Source organism: Prionailurus bengalensis, chromosome B4 (genome assembly GCF_016509475.1).
Source record: "Prionailurus bengalensis isolate Pbe53 chromosome B4, Fcat_Pben_1.1_paternal_pri, whole genome shotgun sequence".
Lineage (NCBI taxonomy): Eukaryota > Metazoa > Chordata > Mammalia > Carnivora > Felidae > Prionailurus > Prionailurus bengalensis.
Window position 1 is genome coordinate 134,922,885 of NC_057358.1, and position 18,484 is coordinate 134,941,368.

The following is an 18,484-nucleotide window of genomic DNA, read 5'->3' on the forward strand; positions in this document are numbered from 1 at the left end:
TCAGAAGTACCCCCAGTTACTGTGACACCTGGAAAACGTCCCCACGTACTTCCACATGCCTTCTGGGGGAGTGGTGGCACTCTGTGAAAGCTGCTGTCTGTGCGCTGAAGTGCCTTCCGGAAACTGAACCCCAGTGGCTATTGACTCCCTTGGCCTTCTGCAGGCCTTCTTGCATCTATTTATTTTCTTCTCTGACTAGCCATTTTGCCTCCTCAAGTGTAAACCTTCCTTTCTCACTTGTCCTGTTGTCACACTATAAATACTTCAACATGTAGAATAAGCCTAGGAGTCAGAGTCAGAGTCTCCTTTATTTTCCTTAGAAAGTAGGAGTGATGGTGAAAATGGGAAGGGGAAAATAGCCAAAAACAGAAAAGGGAGGAGAGAGAAATATAGTAATAATGATAACTAATACTTATGACACTCTTATTATTGTCAGATACTGTTTTAAGTGCCTTACATGTATTAATTCATTTAGTTCTCATAAAAACCCAAGGGAGTATGTACTATTATCCTCATTCTATGGAGAAGCATACTGAAGCTCAGAGAGGTTGAATAACTTGCCCAGGGTCACACTGGAAGTGGTGTGCCCAGGATTCAAATTCAGAGAATCTGGCTCTGGAGCCTGATTTTTTCTGCATCTCGATGGTATGCTTGCGTCTTATCATTGCCATTTAATGTCTTCTTTTATTCCTATCACATAGTAGGCAGTGGAAAATCTACCACAAAGGAGTAGCCAGGACTCAGTCATGCAGGGCTTTGTTGGCCATGTGAGGAATCTGGACTTTATCCTAGGAGTTTTGAGTCTAAAAGAAGGCGAGTTATAGGCTCAGCTTTCTGTTTTAGAAAGATCCTTTTTGGATCAGTGTGGACCATGAGTGAGAGGGAGGCAAGACTACAGACAATAGTTTAACCTCTTGCATTAACTCAGGTTGTGATAGGAACTAAACGAAGTGTTGGGAGTGGGTGCAGCAGTTGGATGTGGGGCAGGAGAGAGAGGGAACAGCTCAGGGTAATGCCTTGGGTTTTGGCTGCCATCTAGGTGGATGGTGGTGATTTTTATCAAGAGAAGGCTCACCATAGGAGGATCTGATTTGGAAAGGCAGTAGAGGATGTGATCGGTTTGGGTCAGGATGAGCGTGAGATGCCTGTGAGCCGTCCCAGCAGAGAGGTTAGGTAGGTGATTGACCGTGTCTGAAGTCAGGGGAAAGATCTGGTCTTTAGATACAGATATGCAAGTCTTCAGTATCTAGCCTTTCATTAACTCAACAAATACCGATTGGGCACTTACTTCATGAAAGGTGCCGTCCTGGGGCTGAGGATGCAGCAGTGAACAAAATAGAACCCTGTCCTTGTGGGGCCAACTGTCTAGTGGGAAGCAGCTGAAATCCTTCAAGGGAGTGTGTAAAATGAGATGATTAGAGGGAACCAGGACAGAATCAAGGGCAACATTTTAATGGCCACGAGAAGGAGGAAACACTAAAGGACACTGGTAAGGGACAGTTGGAGAAGTAGGGAGAAAACCAGAAGCGTATGACATTAGAAAAGCCAAGCAAGAGAGTTTTGTAGATTTGGGAGTGGTTGATGTGTCAAATGCATCCCAGAGGTCAAGGAAGATGAGGACTGAAATATGTTCATTGGATTTGGCATCATGGAGGCTGTTGGTGACCTTGGCCAGAGCAGTTTCTGTGACATAGTTGGGGTGGATGCCAGACTGTAGTAAACTGAAGAGTGAGTGCAAGGTGAGGCAGTAGAGACAGGATAGACAGCTCTTTGGGTAAGTTTGGTATGAGAGGAGGTGAGAAATGGGGGTATAATTGGAAGGGAACATGAAATTAGAGGTTTTTTTTACCCTCCAACACTAGAAACACTTATTCTGATTAGTAGCGGATAGAAAGGAGCAATAGAGACCTCCTGCTCCTCAGTAGAGCAGGGTCCTTGGAAAGAAGAAGGGGGCTGGATCCAGAGCTGGGGTGATGAGGGGGGTGCCTTTTGCAATTGCCTCACAATTTGATTTGGGATATTGAGGGAGTTTCTGATTAATAGTCTAGGTCATCCTGGGGAGGTCCCTTGTCACAGCTCAGAGGGATCTTTGTTCTGTCCAGGCAAAGAACAGAAGACAGGAAACCCTTAGGAAGCTGAAGCTATTTCTCATAGAAAGTGGAAGTGGGAGCTTCTAGGAGAGAGTGAGAGGCTGTGTGGAAGAGGGGGAAAAAGCAGGACCTTTGTCATTAGCTCTTGTGCGTTGAGATTCTTACCCCCTCCTTTACTTACTTATTGACATTGGACAAATTAATTTTTTGTTTCCAGTGTCTTTAGCTAGACATGGTGATAATAGAATTAAATGAGATTATATATATATATATATATATATATATATATATATATATATAATCTCATTTAATATATATATATATAATCTCATTTAATATATATATATATATATATATATATATATATATATATATATGTCTCCTGAATGATTCTACCTCTTAGTTATTATGACAACTGACCTATACTTCTTTTCTTCCTTCCATCCCCTCTTTCTGTCTGCCATACTTCAAGAGCCAAGAAGATCCAGTCTTGGGATGTTGGATGGGTGCAACTTCAGAAGTGTAGATCTCTGGGGGGCAGTGGCAGAGAGGAGGGGGTGTGGAGAATGGTTGTGTACAGGAAGATCTATGCAGATAGAACAGGATTGGGGCCCAACATGCAAGAGAAAAGAAGGAAGCAGGCAGTGCCAGCCAAGAGGGGGCAGAGGCCCTGAATAGGGGGTGGAGAAACTCTGGGTCCCTGAGATACTGGGCCAAGAGCCCCTTCCAGCAGGAACCCTGTGTGTCCCCTCCCTGGAGGGAGTCATGAGTTGAAGTGTGTCCCAGAAAGTTGCTGTGAAACTCTGAGGGATGAATTTCCTGCCATATGCTTTAGCCCCAGGATAGAGCACAGATTGTCCCCAAGTCTGAAGCTGGTGCAGTGGGACCTCTTGATGTTCTTGTCTAGACACCTGCTTTTATAGGGGCGCAGGATGGGCAGGACAGAAGTCAGATTTGACAGGGAAGCTTGGAGCAGGATGTGGGGAGACTGGGAGGAGGCAGGTAGTGCAAGGGCCTGGGCCAGGGTCATCAACTAACACAGAACCTGTTACCTGACCTCAGGCGTGAGAACCAGTCCTTCCCTACAGGCATTCAGAGATGGGGATAAAGCAGTGACTACCCTTTGTTCTTCCTGAGTCTGAAACTGGGTTATTTTCTACAACGTTGGAAGAAGGGATAGAACAAGCAGATATGTCTTTCCTAGGTCATTGTCAAACGTCCCAGATTATAATGGAAGATGAACATTTATTCAACACCTACTCCACAGTGCAGTGCTAGGCATTTGTTAGATAGTCTATGTACACTTATCTTACTCAGCTTCACAACAGCCTGTGAGGTATAGATATTGAAACCGAGTCGCAGAGAAGTTAAATACGTGTTCCAGGATGACCCTAGTAGTATTGTCGGAGCAAATTTTTTTTTTTAATTTTTTTTTCAACATTTATTTATTTTTGGGACAGAGAGAGACAGAGCATGAACGGGGGAGAGGCAGAGAGAGAGGGAGACACAGAATCAGAAACAGGCTCCAGGCTCTGAGCCATCAGCCCAGAGCCCGACGCGGGGCTCAAACTCATGGACCACGAGATCGTGACCTGGCTGAAGTCAGACGCTTAACCGACTGCGCCACCCAGGCGCCCCATGTCGGAGCAAATTTTGAACCTAAGTCTACATGACTCCAAAATTAGTACTCTTTGGTACCACTCAACTTTGAGAATTTCTGTAACGAGTCTGGTTTAAATTGCTTTCTGCTTTCTTCCTACTTCTCAAGCTTCCTCATCTTTCATACGATTAACCCTGGAACTGAAGGCCAGGTTCTGCAGCAGCCTAAGGTATGTATGGTTTCAGGCACCAGTGTCCTTGTCTGGACAAGTGGAAATTTCTGACTGGTGTGGTTTAGTCATAGGACCATGGGGAGGATTGACACCGTGTCGGAATTGCTCAGCACCTGGTGGTGTGAGCTGGACATGCTCCTGTAGCTTTTATTTCATCTGGTTCTGGTAAGACACTCATTCCATGTGATACTTGGACAGGCACCTGTTACATCAAAACTGGAAGGGCTCTTGGAGATCATTTGTCTAACTCCTCAGTTTACAAATGGGGAGACAGAAGCCCTCAGAGGGTAGTGAAAGCAGTGCCCACAAAGACAGAGCCACGTGCTGGTTGCTGCCAGCCCACCATTTCCAGAGGAAATGTAGAGAGGTTCAAAGTCAAGAGGTGGCTACTTCAGTCTCTGTCTTGTTAAGTTTCTAGAGTAATCTTCTGTTCCTTCCCATTTATGATTTGCCAGCTGTCTCTGCATTTACTTGACAGATTCCATTTGTTATTGCCTACAGCCTGCAAGATGACCACAATACAGTATCTAGCTCTCCTTGCATATCTCTGAGTGGAACGCGCAGCCTTCAGGAAGGAATACCTTGACTACCCATCTTGGGTTCAACAGCTTCCTTTTTTTTTTTTTTTCCAGGACTCTCAAGGCCTTTCCTGAACTAGGAGCACTTTTTTTGTTTTATGTTTCGTTAAATTGGGGTTCGGTAGCCCTCCCTGATTTATTTTTTCAGTAAAATTTTAGCGAATGCCTATGTGCCTAAGTTACAGCTGTAGCAGCGGGTTCCATATTTATTATTCACAGCCACCTCCAGAACTCTTCCTCCCGGGCCGTGGTTAGAGTTTCACTGGGCTCTGGCACAAGGCAGTGGTGTAGCAGTATATGGCAGGGATAATGCTGTCCCAGCCAAAGTAGCAATGTCTTCTCTCTTGTTCTCTTTTCCTTTCCACCCTCTAAGTCACTCAGATCTAAATCAGGTATGTTCCAGTTTCCTCTATGACATGAGCCTCAACCTCCTGTCAGCTCCAGAGAAGACAGAGCCACCTTCCCAAGAAGGTAAGATGCTGCAGCTTGACCACTTATCAGGCTCATGGTGGTCTCTTACGGTCTGGATGCCTTTGTTGATAGGCTGGGTAGTGAGTCAGAATCATAATTATCTCTTTGCTAGAAGCTGCCCAGAGGAACCATGAAATCATGGAATGATGAGACTATAGGCTAACACCTAGGGAGATAAGATAACCGAATCAGGAAACAATAGAATCCAAGATTCCTGGACCCTTAGACTCTAAGGGTTGAGAAGGACCCCAAAGCTTATCAAGCCCAGGTCCTCACCCTGGCCTTCTCCTCTTAACATCCCTCACACCAGACCTTTCCCTCCCTGCTTGTTACATTCCAAGACTTCTGCTCAAAATACCTTGAATGGTCTGTTCCATTTTTGTTTGTTTGTTTGTTTCTTCGTTCAAGAAATATTTCTTGAACATCTACTGTGTGTCAGACTCTATTTCAGGTTATGGTGACACAGCTCCAATGTCCCGTCCTCATGGAGTGAGAGAGAGAGAGAGAGAGACAATAAACACATATATGCAATGTCATAAATGAGTAGGTGCTATGAAAAAATAAAACTGGGCAGAGGGATAGAGGGTGATGAAGGGAGAAGATAGGTGGTCAGGGAAGGCTTCTGTGAGGAGGTGGCATGTTAGCAGAGGTCTGAATGCAATGAAGGAGGCACGTGCAGAATCGAGGCGGGGGAACAGCAGATGGGGGCTGAGAGCTGAAGTCACCCCCCCACCCCCACCCCGGTTGAATATACATAGAGCTTCCCTACATGCCGGGGGAGGCCTGAGTGCTGCTGTGGATACAATGATAATTATGATATGTTCTCTGCCCTAAGGAGTTCCTCTGTCCTAAATCTCTTTTGGTATAACATAAAACAATTTAATCATTGTTCTATTCATTTATTCAACAAATACGACATCTTCTTTGTGGGTAAGACTTGGTACTGGCCATGTTTCTTCTTTTTACATTTACAAAGATGTGTCATCTCCCCCCACTTCCTAAACCTCTCTTCCTCCTTTGTTTTTTCTCCAACGCTGTGTGGAGAGACAGAAGCCCAGGCGAGTATTTTCATTCCTTCCCACATGGCTTGGCTCCTAATTCTATGCCAGCCTCTCCTCTCTGCCTGGTACCCTGCTCTATGCCTGCCCAGGTGTGGTCTGGTCTGCAGAGAGACTAGCACAACTACTTCTGCCATGATGGTGGCCTAGGACCACGCTGGCAGCCGCTGTACAGCAGCCTCTTGTGCTCACCAGCTCTGGCCCCACTGCTGCTGACAGCTCCCTCTCTTTTGGGGAAAGGAGGAGCCCCACGTATCTGCCTCCCTAGACCCTGAGGCCTTGTCAAGTCTCAGAGTGTTGGGAAGAGCACGTACATGCAGAGTCCTTCTTTCTTCCATGTATCAGGAGAAAGGGCATGTGGATGCATGGGATATTAGTTTCATTTTTATGATAACGATCATAGCTTAGTGGAAGAGTCACAAAATTTAGAATTAGGAGACCTGCCCGGGCTCTGCTGCCAGACTGCTGTGGGGCATTCTCCATTCTCACCTTCCACTTGGTCCTAAGTCCACTGCACCGGCAGGACAGACTTAACTTGACTTCCAGCATGGCACCCTGCTTTCATTCTTTCATCTTCCAAAGAATCTCCACCCGCTGCTGGAAGGATCTATCTGAAAACCCAAGTCTTATCATCCTAACACCCTTGCCTTCAGCCATAGTCCCCAAACATCAGTCTGTGGGGCACTGTCAGACAGGGATGAAGTTTCCTCTGATCTATGGTGAAATGTGGAAAATAAGGATAATATAGGGAATTTTCTATAAAGTTTCTATAAAGTCTAAAAGACATCTAAAGCACTGATGTCTTTTCCTCTCATACTCTTTTGGTATTAAAATACTCTTTCTTTCTTTTTTTTTTTTTTAATGTTTATTTTTTTTAAGAGCGAGAGAGACAGACAGAGCATGAGCAGGGGAGGGACAGAGAGAGAGGGAGACACAGAATCTGAAACAGGCTCCAGGCTCCGAGCTGTCAGCACAGAGCCTGACATGGGGTTCGAACTCACGGAACATGAGATCGTGACCTGAGCCCAAGTCGGACGCTTAACCGACTGAACCACTCTAAAATACTCTTTCTTTTCTGAAACAGATTTCATAAGAATCTGTCCTCAGGATAAAATTCAAATTCTTTACTCAGCATTCAAGGTTTTTCACACTCTAGCTACTAATTATGTCACACAGTTCTGCAACTCCTGACACTCCACATCTATTCACTGCTGAGTCAGTCAGACTAAATTCATTGCTGCACCTAAAACATGTCCTCTTGTGCCTCTGGGCCTCTGAACACCTTTCTTCCGTGCCCAGGATTCTCCGCTCTCACTTTTCTGCCTGTTTTCTGCTCACCTTCCACAGTTCCCTCCTTTTCAAGCCTGCCCTCCCCACCCCAGGTGGTATGAGTTATACACTCCTCCATACTTGAGCATGGTACTTGATCATGTCTCCTATAATTGTCCATCTCCTTGTCTGTCTTTTCCCAGCGACCAGCTCCTGGAAACACAGCCTGTGTGTCACACCTTGGCCTAGAGTAGCCACTCTGAAATTTGTCAATGAATAAAGGAATGTATCCATTCTTTACACATGTTACCTTTAGTTTCTCAGGGCAGGCTGAAAGCTACAGAAAGGAAGAGGAAACTGATTTCCTTTCATCCTGCATGTACCCTGCTATTCTGTGCCCTGTACCCTCTTCATGTAGTAGGTACTCGTGCTCACTACCTGCTCTCCTGTGTTCTCTGTGTGGTGTTCTCCCGCATGTTCCCTGCCCAGAACTCTCTGCAGTGTCTGCGTTCCTGCAGCATGGGCTGCCCGAGATACACAGCAGGAGCCCTGAAAGCCTTGCCTTCCTGTCAGATCGCCAGTATGTGGAGGGAATTGCTCGCCAGAGACAGTACTGCATCCTGCTCCTCTTCTACCTGGCCTACATCCATGAGGACAGGTCAGTGTTCGATGCTGGGGGCTGGCAGTGTGTCCTGGGACCCACATCTGCAGCCCAATTCAGTTCAATAAATATTCACAGAGGCATCCACTCCAAGCCTGGCCCTGGGTATTGGGGACACAGATAAGTGAGAAACGGTTTATATTCCTGAGGGGCTCATACACTGGAGAGGGGTTAAGGCAGGAGGGTAGTCACAGTGCTGAGAGCAGAGGCCTAAAATGCGAATGAGAACTTTTTAGTATCCTTAAAAGTATTGTTTGCGCACAGAAAAAAATTTTAGTGGTTTACTTTGGTTTTAAGAATTACGCAATTTATTAAAAATTTAAAATCAAAGGAGACTAGTGTAAAAAATAATTAAATGTAAAAAATAATTTTATTGAGGTTAAATTTACATAACGTAAAATTAACCATTAAAATATTTTTTTAACATTTGTTTATTTTTGAGAGACAGAGCGTGAGTGGGGGAGGGGCAGAGAGAGGGAAGACACAGAATCCAAAGCAGGCTCCAGGCTCTGAGCTGTCAGCACAGAGCCTGATGTGGGGCCCGAACCCATAAACCGTGAGATCACGACCTGAGCCGAAGTCAGACACTCAACTGATTGAGCCAGCCCGGCACCCCTAAAACTAACCATTTTAAAGTGAACAGTTTGATGGCATTTAGTATATTCACAGTATTGTGCAACCACCACCTCTCTCTAGTTCCAAAAGCATTTTCATCACTCCAAAGTAAAATCTCATACCCATTAAGCATTCATTCCCCGTTCCTTCTGCTCAGCTCCTGGCACCAACAATCTGTGTTCTGTCTCTATGGATTTATCTGTTCTGAACATTTCCTATAGATGGATCATTCAATAGATGACCTTTTGTGCCTGGCTTCTTCCACTTAGCATAATGTTTTTGAGATTCATCCAGTTTGCATAATATTTATAGCATGTGTCAGTACTTCATTATTTTTCATGTGGCTTATGCAGATGTTCTAGCATCATGTATTAAAAACACTGTTTTAGGGGTGCCTGGGTGGCTCAGTCGGTTGAGCGACCGACTTTGGCTCAGGTCATGATCTCACGGTTTGTGAGTTTGAGTCCCGCATCAGGCTCTGTGCTGACAGCTCAGAGCCTGGAGCCTGCTTTGGATTCTGTGTCTCCCTGTCTCTCAGCCCCTCCCCCACTCATGCTCTGTCTCTGTCTCAGAAATAAATAAACATTAAAAAAAATTAAAAAAAAAACGCACTGTTTTTTCCTGTAATGAATTATCTTGACACCCTCACTGAAAATCACTTGGCCCCTTGTGATTTTTAAAAATTGAGATATAATTGACATGTAGTATATTAATTTCAAATTTTTTTTTTAATGTTTATTTATTTTTGAGACAGAGAGAGACAGAGCATGAACGGGGGAGGGTCAGAGAGAGGGAAACACAGAATCTGAAACAGGCTCCAGGCTCTGAGCTGTCAGCACAGAGCCCGACGCGGGGCTCGAACTCACGGACCGCAAAATCATGACCTGAGCCGAAGTCGGCCGCTTAACCGACTGAGCCACCCAGGCACCCCTATAATATATTAATTTCAAATATACAATGTAATGATTGGATATTTATATATATTGCAAAATGATCATCACATTAAGTTTAGTTAATATCCATCACCACATGTAGTTGTAATTTTTTTTCTTATGTTGAGAACTTTTAAGATTTGTTCTCTTAGCAACTTTTATTTATTCATTTTTAATGTTTATTTATTTTTGACAGAGAGAGAGAAAGAGAGTGAGTGAGCGAGCATGAGTGGGGGAGGGGCAGAGAGAGAGGGAGACACAGAATCCGAAGCAGGCTCCAGGCTCTGAGCTGTCAGCACAGAGCCTGACATGGGGCTCGAACTCACAGACCGCAAGATCATGACCTGAGCTGAAGTTGGATGCTCAACCGACTGAGCCACCCAGGCCCCCCTTGGCAACTTTTAAATGTTCAGTGTACTGTTAACAACTGTAGTCACCATTCTGTACATTATATCCCCAATGTCTATTTATTTTGTAACAGGAAGTTTGTACCCTTTGCCCCCCTTTTCCGATTTTGCCCACTCTCAACCCCTCACTTCTGGCAACCACCAATCTGTTCTATGAGTTTGGTTTTTTGTTTTTGTTTTTTTTTAAGATTCCACATGTAAGTAAAATCATACAGTATTTTTCTTTCTCTATTTGACTTATTTCACTTAGCCTAGTGCCTTCAGGGTCAATCCATTTTGTTTGCAAGATTCCTTTCTTTTTTTATGGCTGAACAGTATTCCATTGTGTGTATATACATACCACATTTTCTTTTTTGTATGTTTATTTATTTATTTTGAGAGAGAGAGCAAGTGCAGAGGAGGGGCAGAGAGAAGGAGAAAGAGAGAGAGAGAGAATCCCAAGCTGTCAGCACAGAGCCTGATGTGGGGCTTGAACCCACAAACCATGAGATCATAACTTGAGCCAAAATCAAGAGTTGGACACTTAACCAACTGAACCACCCAGGCGCCCCACTTAGGTTTTATCCATGTGTTGACTATAGTAAATAATGCTGCAGTGAACATGGGAGCGGTACAGATATCTTTTGAGTTTGCATAAATACCCAGAAGTGGAATTGCTGGATCTATTTTTAATTTTTTGAGGAAATTCCATTCTCTTTTCCATAGTGGCTGTGGCAATTTACATTCCTACCAATAGTGCACAAATGTTGCCTTTTCTCAACATCCTTGCCAGCACTTGTTTTTTCTTGTCTTTTTGATAATAGCCATTTAACAGGTGTGAGAATGTACCTCATTGTGGTTTTGATTTACATTTCCTTGCTAATCAGTGATGTTGAGCATTTTTTCATGTACCTGTTGGCCATCTGTATGTGTTCTTTGGAAAATGTCTCTTCAGATCCTATGCCCATTTTTAACTGGATTTTTTTTGCTATTGAATTGTGTGAGTTCTTTATTTTGCATATTCATTTTTTTTATCAGATATATATATGATTTGCAAAGATTTTTTTCCCATTCAGTGGGCTGCCTTTTCATTTTGTTGATGGCTTCCTTTGCTGTACAGAAGCTTTTTAGTTTGAAATAGTCCCATTTGTTTAATTTTACTTTTGGTATAAGATCTAAAAATGTCCTCACCAAGACCGATGTCAAGTAAATTACTGCCTGTGTTTTCTTCTAGAAGTTTTATGGTTTCAGCTGTTAACATTCATGTCTTTAACCCATGTTGAGTCAATTTTTGTGTGTGGTATAAAATAGTGGTCCGCTTTTATTTTTTTGCATGTCACTGTTCAGTTTTCCCAACACCATTTACTGAAACAAACATATGCTGATTTTTTTTCAATATATAGAATGGGATATTATATAAGGTCTTCCACTTGCCTTTTAACCTAACAATATATCTTGGACCTCTTTTCATGTTAGTATATGTATTAGTAGATTTACCTCATACTTTTGGTAGCTGTATAGTATTTATATTATGGCTATTATCCATTTTATTTTTATTTTTAATTAAAAATTTTTTCAGTTCACTTTTTGAGGGGGGGGGCGGGGGCAGAGAGAGAGGGAGAGAGAGAATCCCAAGCAGGCTCCACGCTGTCAGCACAGAGCCTGATATAGGGCTTGAACTCAGGAAACTGGGAGATCATGACCTGAGCTGAAACCAAAAGTTGGATGCTTAACTGACTGAGCCACCCGGGTGCCCCTTTTATTTTTAAATAAAAATTCTATTTTGGAATAATTATAGATTTATAGGAAAGTTGCAAAGAATACAGAGAGTTTTTCACTAATTTTCTCCTAATGTTAACATAACTATGATAAATTTATCAAACCAAGACACCAACCTTGGTACATTGGTAATTTTTCCATTTTTTTAAATTGTAGTAAATACACAAACATAAAATTTGCATCTTAACCATTTTTAGTGTCCTGTTCATGGGTATTAAGTACATTAATGTTGTTGTACTACCATCACCACCATTCATCTCCAGAACTATTTGCATCTTGCAGAAGCAAAATTCTGTACCTATTGAACAATAACTCTCCATTTCCCTTTCCCCAGTCCCTGGAAACCACTATTCTACTTTCTGTCCCAATGATTTAGACTACTCTAAGTACTTCGTATAAGTGGAATCATGTAGTATGTCTTTTTTGTGACAGGCTTATTTCACTTAACACAATGTCCTTAAGACTCATCCATGCTATAGCATGTCAAAATTTCTTTCCTTTTTTATGCTGAATTTCTTCATTGTATGTATATACCACATTTTGCTTATGGATTTGTCCGTCAGTGGATACTTGGATTGCTTCCACCTTTTGGCTATTGTGAATAATGCTGCTGTGAACATGGGTGTACGAATATCTCTTTGAGACCCTGTTTTCAATTCTTTTGCTTATATATCTAGATTGTTGGATCATCTGGTAGTTCTGTTTTTAATTTTTTGAGGAAATGCCATTCTCTTTTTCATAGTGGCTATACTATTTTACATTCCCATCAACAGTGCACAAGGGTTCTGATTTTACCTCACAGTTTTGATTTGCGTTTCCCTAATGATTAGTGATGTTGAGCATCCTTCCATCTACTTAATGACCATTTATATATCTTCTTTGGAGAAATGTCTGTTCAAGAAGTCCTTCGCCCATTTTTTATAGCTTTTTCTTTTTAACATTTATTCATTTATTTAGAGAGAGAGAGCATGTGCTCCCATGCAAGGGAGAGCAGGAGGGGAAGAGAGAGAGAAAATCCCAAACAGGCTCTGCTTGGGATTCACAGAGCCTCTGTGTCAGCAGAGAGCCCAACGTGGGACTTGATCTTATGAACCATGAGATCATGACCTAAGCTGAAATCAAGAGTCAGACGCTTAACTGACTGAGCCACCCAGGCTCCCCTATGCCTTTTATATTTTACAAAAAAAAAGTCAGTCCCCTTCTCATCTCCATCTCCCTTGCATGTACAAACATAGATGTCTCCTTCCCCAGAAAGTAGCCCATTGAACACACAAATGTTCAATGATAAAGAACAGTGGACTGGTTGCCAAAACAGGGACTCCTAAACCCCAGTAGCAGCATCCTTCTCTTTAACAGTACTAGTCCTGGCAGATGCTGCCTAACAGTACTGGCAGATGCTTTGCCTCCTAGGTGTGAGTGAGAAGTCTTTGGCCCCTAGACAGCCTTGTACAAAGCATAGAACCATGTGCTGTACGTATATGACAATGCTTTGTAAGTATATACAGCATGCTCTTTGTGCAAGGTGTCCTGAGGCTGTGGACATGCTAGAGCAGAAGGACAGAAGGCAGAGGGAGAATATGGCAAGACAGGACGTGTCAAGGCAGGACAGCCATTTATTTATTTTTCATTCAGACTCTCCTTGGTCGACAGGTTTGTCTCAGAGGCAGAATTATTTGTGGCCGTGCAAAGCTTCCTCCTGTCTCTGCAGGACCAGGATGAGCGCCCTCCGCTGACGGTCATCAGAGCCTCCATCTATCTGCTTGCAATCTGCCAGGACAAAGACGATGCATTAGATGAGGTATGGACCAAAATGCCTGGGACTCTTCCTCCTCCTGCTGCACCTCTTTACATCATGGCTCCTTGAGACCATGATGATATATATAGAGAGAAAGTAGGTGGAAGAGAGAGAGAGAAAGAGGGAGGGAGGGTGGGAGGGAGTCTTGGTGGAATGGAACAGGGTAGGGGGTTGACACATTCAGAGCCTATATAATTTAGCTAATTCTCTCAACAGTCCTGAGAGGCAAAGATTATTATTTCCATTTTTTACAGGTAAGAACATCAAGACTTGGGTTAAAGTAACTTTCTCTGAGTCACACAATTAATTGATGGGGATGCCAGGACTCCAGTTTAGACTCCCAAGGCTCTTTTATTAGTACCACCTCTGGTTTGAGCAGGACAAGAGAGAGATGTGAGGTATATCCTTCTGTTAACAGTTTATTAAACAAAGTGGTTTTCTGGGACCCAATCATTGTTAATCAGGCTGACCTTGGATCACTTTGATGGTGGTTGTGTGTATGCAAGTTTTTTCTTTTCAGATTCTTTTTTTTTAAATTTTTTTAATTTTTGAAAGAGAAAGAGACAGAGGGTGAGCAGGGGAGGGGCAGAGAGAGAGGAAGACACAGAATCTGAAGCAGTCTTCAGGCTCTGAGCCATCAGCACAGAGCCCGACACGGGGCTTGAGCCCATGAACCACGAGATCATGACCTGAGCCAAGGTTGGTTGCTTAACTGACTAAGCCACCCGGGTGCCCCCTGTTTCCAGATTCTTTATAAATTCTTGTGGATCAAGGACTATGTCTAATCGATTGCTAAATCTCTCCCCTCTTTCATTAAAGATTGCTTTTACTTGTTAGATATGGACACTTTAGCCTCAACCTAAGGATACCCTTTCTTCACTGACAAGTAATTTTGCCTCTTTTTTGAAGTTTTTTTTTTTTTTTAATTTAACTAGTCTCTATATCCAACATGGGGCTCGAACTCATGACCCCAAGATCAAGAGCCACGTGTTCCCCTGACCGAGCCAGCCAGGTGCTCCATAATTTTGCTTCTTTTTGATTACCTTTGGGATGAACATGATATAAGAAGACCTGGTTTAATTTGGATAGAAGCAGAAAGTTGTAGTGGAAGTGCATGAGTTTTCAAGTAAGTAGATCTAGAGATACAATATCCCATTGTCTCTTTTATTGTGATATATGAAGCCATTGGTGATCATTGCCTACAATTAATTCATTAGGGATTGTGAAATAACAATATCCTAATTCTGTCATTCAACCTTTATTTATTTATTTATTTAAAATGTTTATTTATTTTGAGAGAGGGAGAGAGTGCGAGTGGGGGAGGGGCAAAAAGAGATGGAGACAGAATCCCAGGCAGGCTCTGCACTGTGAGCACAGAGTCCAATGAGGGGCTCAATCCCATGAACCATGAGATCGTGACCTGAGTCAAAATCAGGAATTGGATGCTTAACTGAGCCACCCAGGCTTCCCTCATCAACTACTCAGTTACTCTGAATGGGAGATTGTATAGGAAGCATAGGTAGAAGGTTTGATTCTTTCCTTTTAATTACAGCTTAAAAAGAGGAATTGGTTACCTAGTATTCCTCAAAGGTGACCAAAGAGATTTTTTTTTAGTGTCATTATGAACTCATGGATTTAAAAATATTTGATGTGTTCAATCCACTGGAGTTATTTATCTTTTGAAGCTCAAATTGTCCTGTCTTTTAAAAAATTTTTTTTTCAACGTTTTATTTATTTTTGGGACAGAGAGAGACAGAGCATGAACAGGGGAGGGGCAGAGAGAGAGGGAGACACAGAATCGGAAACAGGCTCCAGGCTCTGAGCCATCAGCCCAGAGCCTGACGCGGGGCTCGAACTCACGGACCGCGAGATCGTGACCTGGCTGAAGTCGGACGCTTAACCGACTGCGCCACCCAGGCGCCCCATCCTGTCTTTGGTCAGTGGGAGCCTATTCAGGGTAGCTCCTGAGTCCTTTTGATAACCCTAGTAGTCTGTGACAGCATTTGGGTTTTCTACTATGACAAGATGCTTTAGGCTTGTATACACTTCCTGCTCTCCCATATGCTTTTGAATCTGCCCCAGTTAGGTTTTCACCCTTAGCACATCTCTGAAAATGCACTTATCAAAGTCACCAGTAACAGATACATGACTAAAGCCAGTAGTCAGTATTTAGTCATTGCCTTACTTGACCTATCAACAGCATCCTTTCTTTGAACCATTGCCTTTACTTGGCATCTAGAATGCTGTGTACTACTGATTTTCCTCCTACCTCTCTGGCAGTTCTCAGTGTCTTTTGCTGATTTTCTCTTTATCTCCCTGATTTCTAAGTGTTGTAGTGCCCCAGGGCTCAGTCTTTGATAGCTTTGCTTTTCTCTCTAAATTTGTTTCTTTGGTGATCTCATATAGTCCCATGGTTTGGTTCATGGCTGAATTAAAAGGGGTGACTCTGGACAATAGACCAAAAGGGTACAAGGTAGAAGTGCAGAAACTAGTTAGGAGGTTACAGCAATAATGTAGACAAGAGATAGTAGAGGAGAAGCAGCAGCTTCTGAATATTTTGAAACAGAGCCAATAGAATTTCTTGATCGATGGATCAGTGTGAGGTGTAAGAATAAGAGAGAATAAAAGGATGTTTCCTAAGATTTTGTTTCTGATGGGGTTCAAAGAATTGCTATATTGAAGAGGAAGTGAACTGGAAAGACAGGGGTGGTGGTGGTAAAGTGGGATGCTTGAATTGGGATTATTGAGGAGCATACAGTTCTTGGTAATGACAAGGCCTAGGCGCATGACCATGGGGATGAATGGCTGAGGCAAGTGGAGGAGATTAGAAGGCAGAAAGAGAATTTAGAGGCCATGATATTGGAACTAGGGAGATGGGAACAAAAATAGCTTCAACTTGAAAGATTGTAGGCAAGGCAGGTTTTTGGATGAGGATCAAAACAACAAGGTGACGGGAATATTCAAGGAAGAGGCACAGGACAAGGAATTTGCTGATAACTGTGAGTTCTAGAGGACACTGTGGAAAGGTTTTGGGAGCTGGGAAAGAGTGAGAGATGGGAACAGAAAAGGGAATGTTTTGAGCCATATAAGATGATCTGGAAATTCTGGGCTTCCTAAGGTGACTAAACAGGAGAAAAGGACACGATGGGAATAGCCCTGATGGCTTCAAGATTAATAATGGTAGTAATATTAGATTTGTTGGGGCGGGGGGTCTCTCTTCACATCTACCAGTGGTGGTGTGGAAACTTAGTAGCTCATGGAACTCCAGGTTTTGCCTCTTAGGCGTGAACCCATAAATGATGTATGACATTGTTTTGCATGTTTAAAAATTTTATATAAATATCTAAATAGCAACATATAATCACAGCTTGGTTTTTAAACTCAATTCTGTTCTTCTATTTTTATGTATTAGGGTTTTTTATTGTGGTAAAATACACAAACAAAATCTATCATCTCAACAATTTTTAGTATACAGTTCAGTGGCATTAAGTACACTGGCATTGTTGTACAACTACTACCATCAATCATGTCCAGAAGTCTTTCATTCTGTAAAGCTGAAACTCCATACTCGTTAAATAATAACTCCCCAATGTGGCTTGACCACTTGATATGTGTCAGGTGCCATGGGGGCTCCTGTCAGGATTGGAGTGAATCAAACATATCCCTCCCTCAGGGAGCACCAGTTTGGCAGGAGAGACAAAAAGATCCTCTCCAGGTAGGCACTAACAGCAACAAGTGCTCTCCAGGAGCTGGAGGACTGGTCAAGAGCTATAAAAACACACAGAGAAAGAGATTGTATTGGATTATGGCATCAGGAGAGGCTTTATTGAGAGAATTAAGATACAGAAATGGGAAGTTTCCCAGTCTGTCCCTTCAAGGAAGAAAGTCTAGTTTAGCATGCCTTCACTAAGTCATTTAAGAGAGAGTGGAGAGAAGCTGGAAAGGTAGACTCAAGTCTTTAATGACATGCTAAAAAACGAAATTAAGAAAACAGTTCCATTTATAATAGCATCAATAAATAAAATACATTGGAATACATTTAGCAAAAGAAGTACACTTCTGATCACTGAACGTTATAAAGCCTCATTGAAAGAAATTAAAGAAGACCTAAGTAATTAGAAAGACATCCCGTGGGGCACCTGGGTGGCTCAGTTGGTTGAGCATGTGACTCTTGATTTCAGCTCAGGTTCTGATCTCATGGTTTGTGAGTTCGAGCCCCACTCTGGGCTCTGTGCTCACAACACGGAGTCGACTTGGGATTCTGTCTCCCTCTTTCTATGTCCCTGTCCCAGTAGTTCTCTATCTCTCTCTCTCAAAATAAATAAATAAACATTAAAAAAAAAAAAAAAAAAAGACATCCCATGTTCATGAATCAGAAGACTTAACAAATAGAAGATAAAAAACTTCTGGGATGTAATGTACAACATACTGACTACAGCTGACAGTTCTATTTTGTATATTTGGAAGTTGCTAGAAGAGTAGAGCTTAAAAATTCTAATTCCAGTGAAAAAGATTTTGTAACTGTGTGAGGTGACGGAGGTTAGCCAAACTTATGGTGATCATTTCACAATATATACACGTATCTAATCATTATGTCGTATACTGTAAACGTACACAATGTTATGTGGCAGCTGTATCTCAATAAAACTGGGGAAATAAGAAGACTTAATAGTGTTCAAATGACAGTACTCCCCAAGTTGATCTGTAGTTTCTTTTTTTTTTTTTATTTATTTTTGGGACAGAGAGAGACAGAGCATGAACGGGGGAGGGGCAGAGAGAGAGGGAGACAGAATCGGAAACAGACTCCAGGCTCTGAGCCATCAGCCCAGAGCCCGACGCGGGGCTCGAACTCACGGACCGCGAGATCATGACATGGCTGAAATCGGACGCTTAACCGACTGCGCCACCCAGGCGCCCCTGTAGTTTCAATACAATCCCAATCAAAATCCCAGTTGCCTCTGCTTCCCTCTCTCTCTCCCTTCCTTCTTGGTGAAATGGACAGGCTAACCCTAAAATTC

The 18,484-nt window shown here is 42.7% G+C and overlaps 1 protein-coding gene across 1 annotated transcript in view; it reads left to right on the plus strand.

The window, feature by feature from the left end:
- MEI1 (meiotic double-stranded break formation protein 1) overlaps positions 1-18,484 on the plus strand; it is a 79,072-nt gene that overhangs the window by 29,331 nt on the left and 31,257 nt on the right. The window contains exons 16-19 of the mRNA XM_043562750.1: positions 3,859-3,919; positions 4,874-4,971; positions 7,788-7,956; positions 13,322-13,469. Coding sequence (XP_043418685.1) covers positions 3,859-3,919; positions 4,874-4,971; positions 7,788-7,956; positions 13,322-13,469 — 476 coding nt within the window. The remainder of the gene's footprint in view (positions 1-3,858; positions 3,920-4,873; positions 4,972-7,787; positions 7,957-13,321; positions 13,470-18,484) is intronic.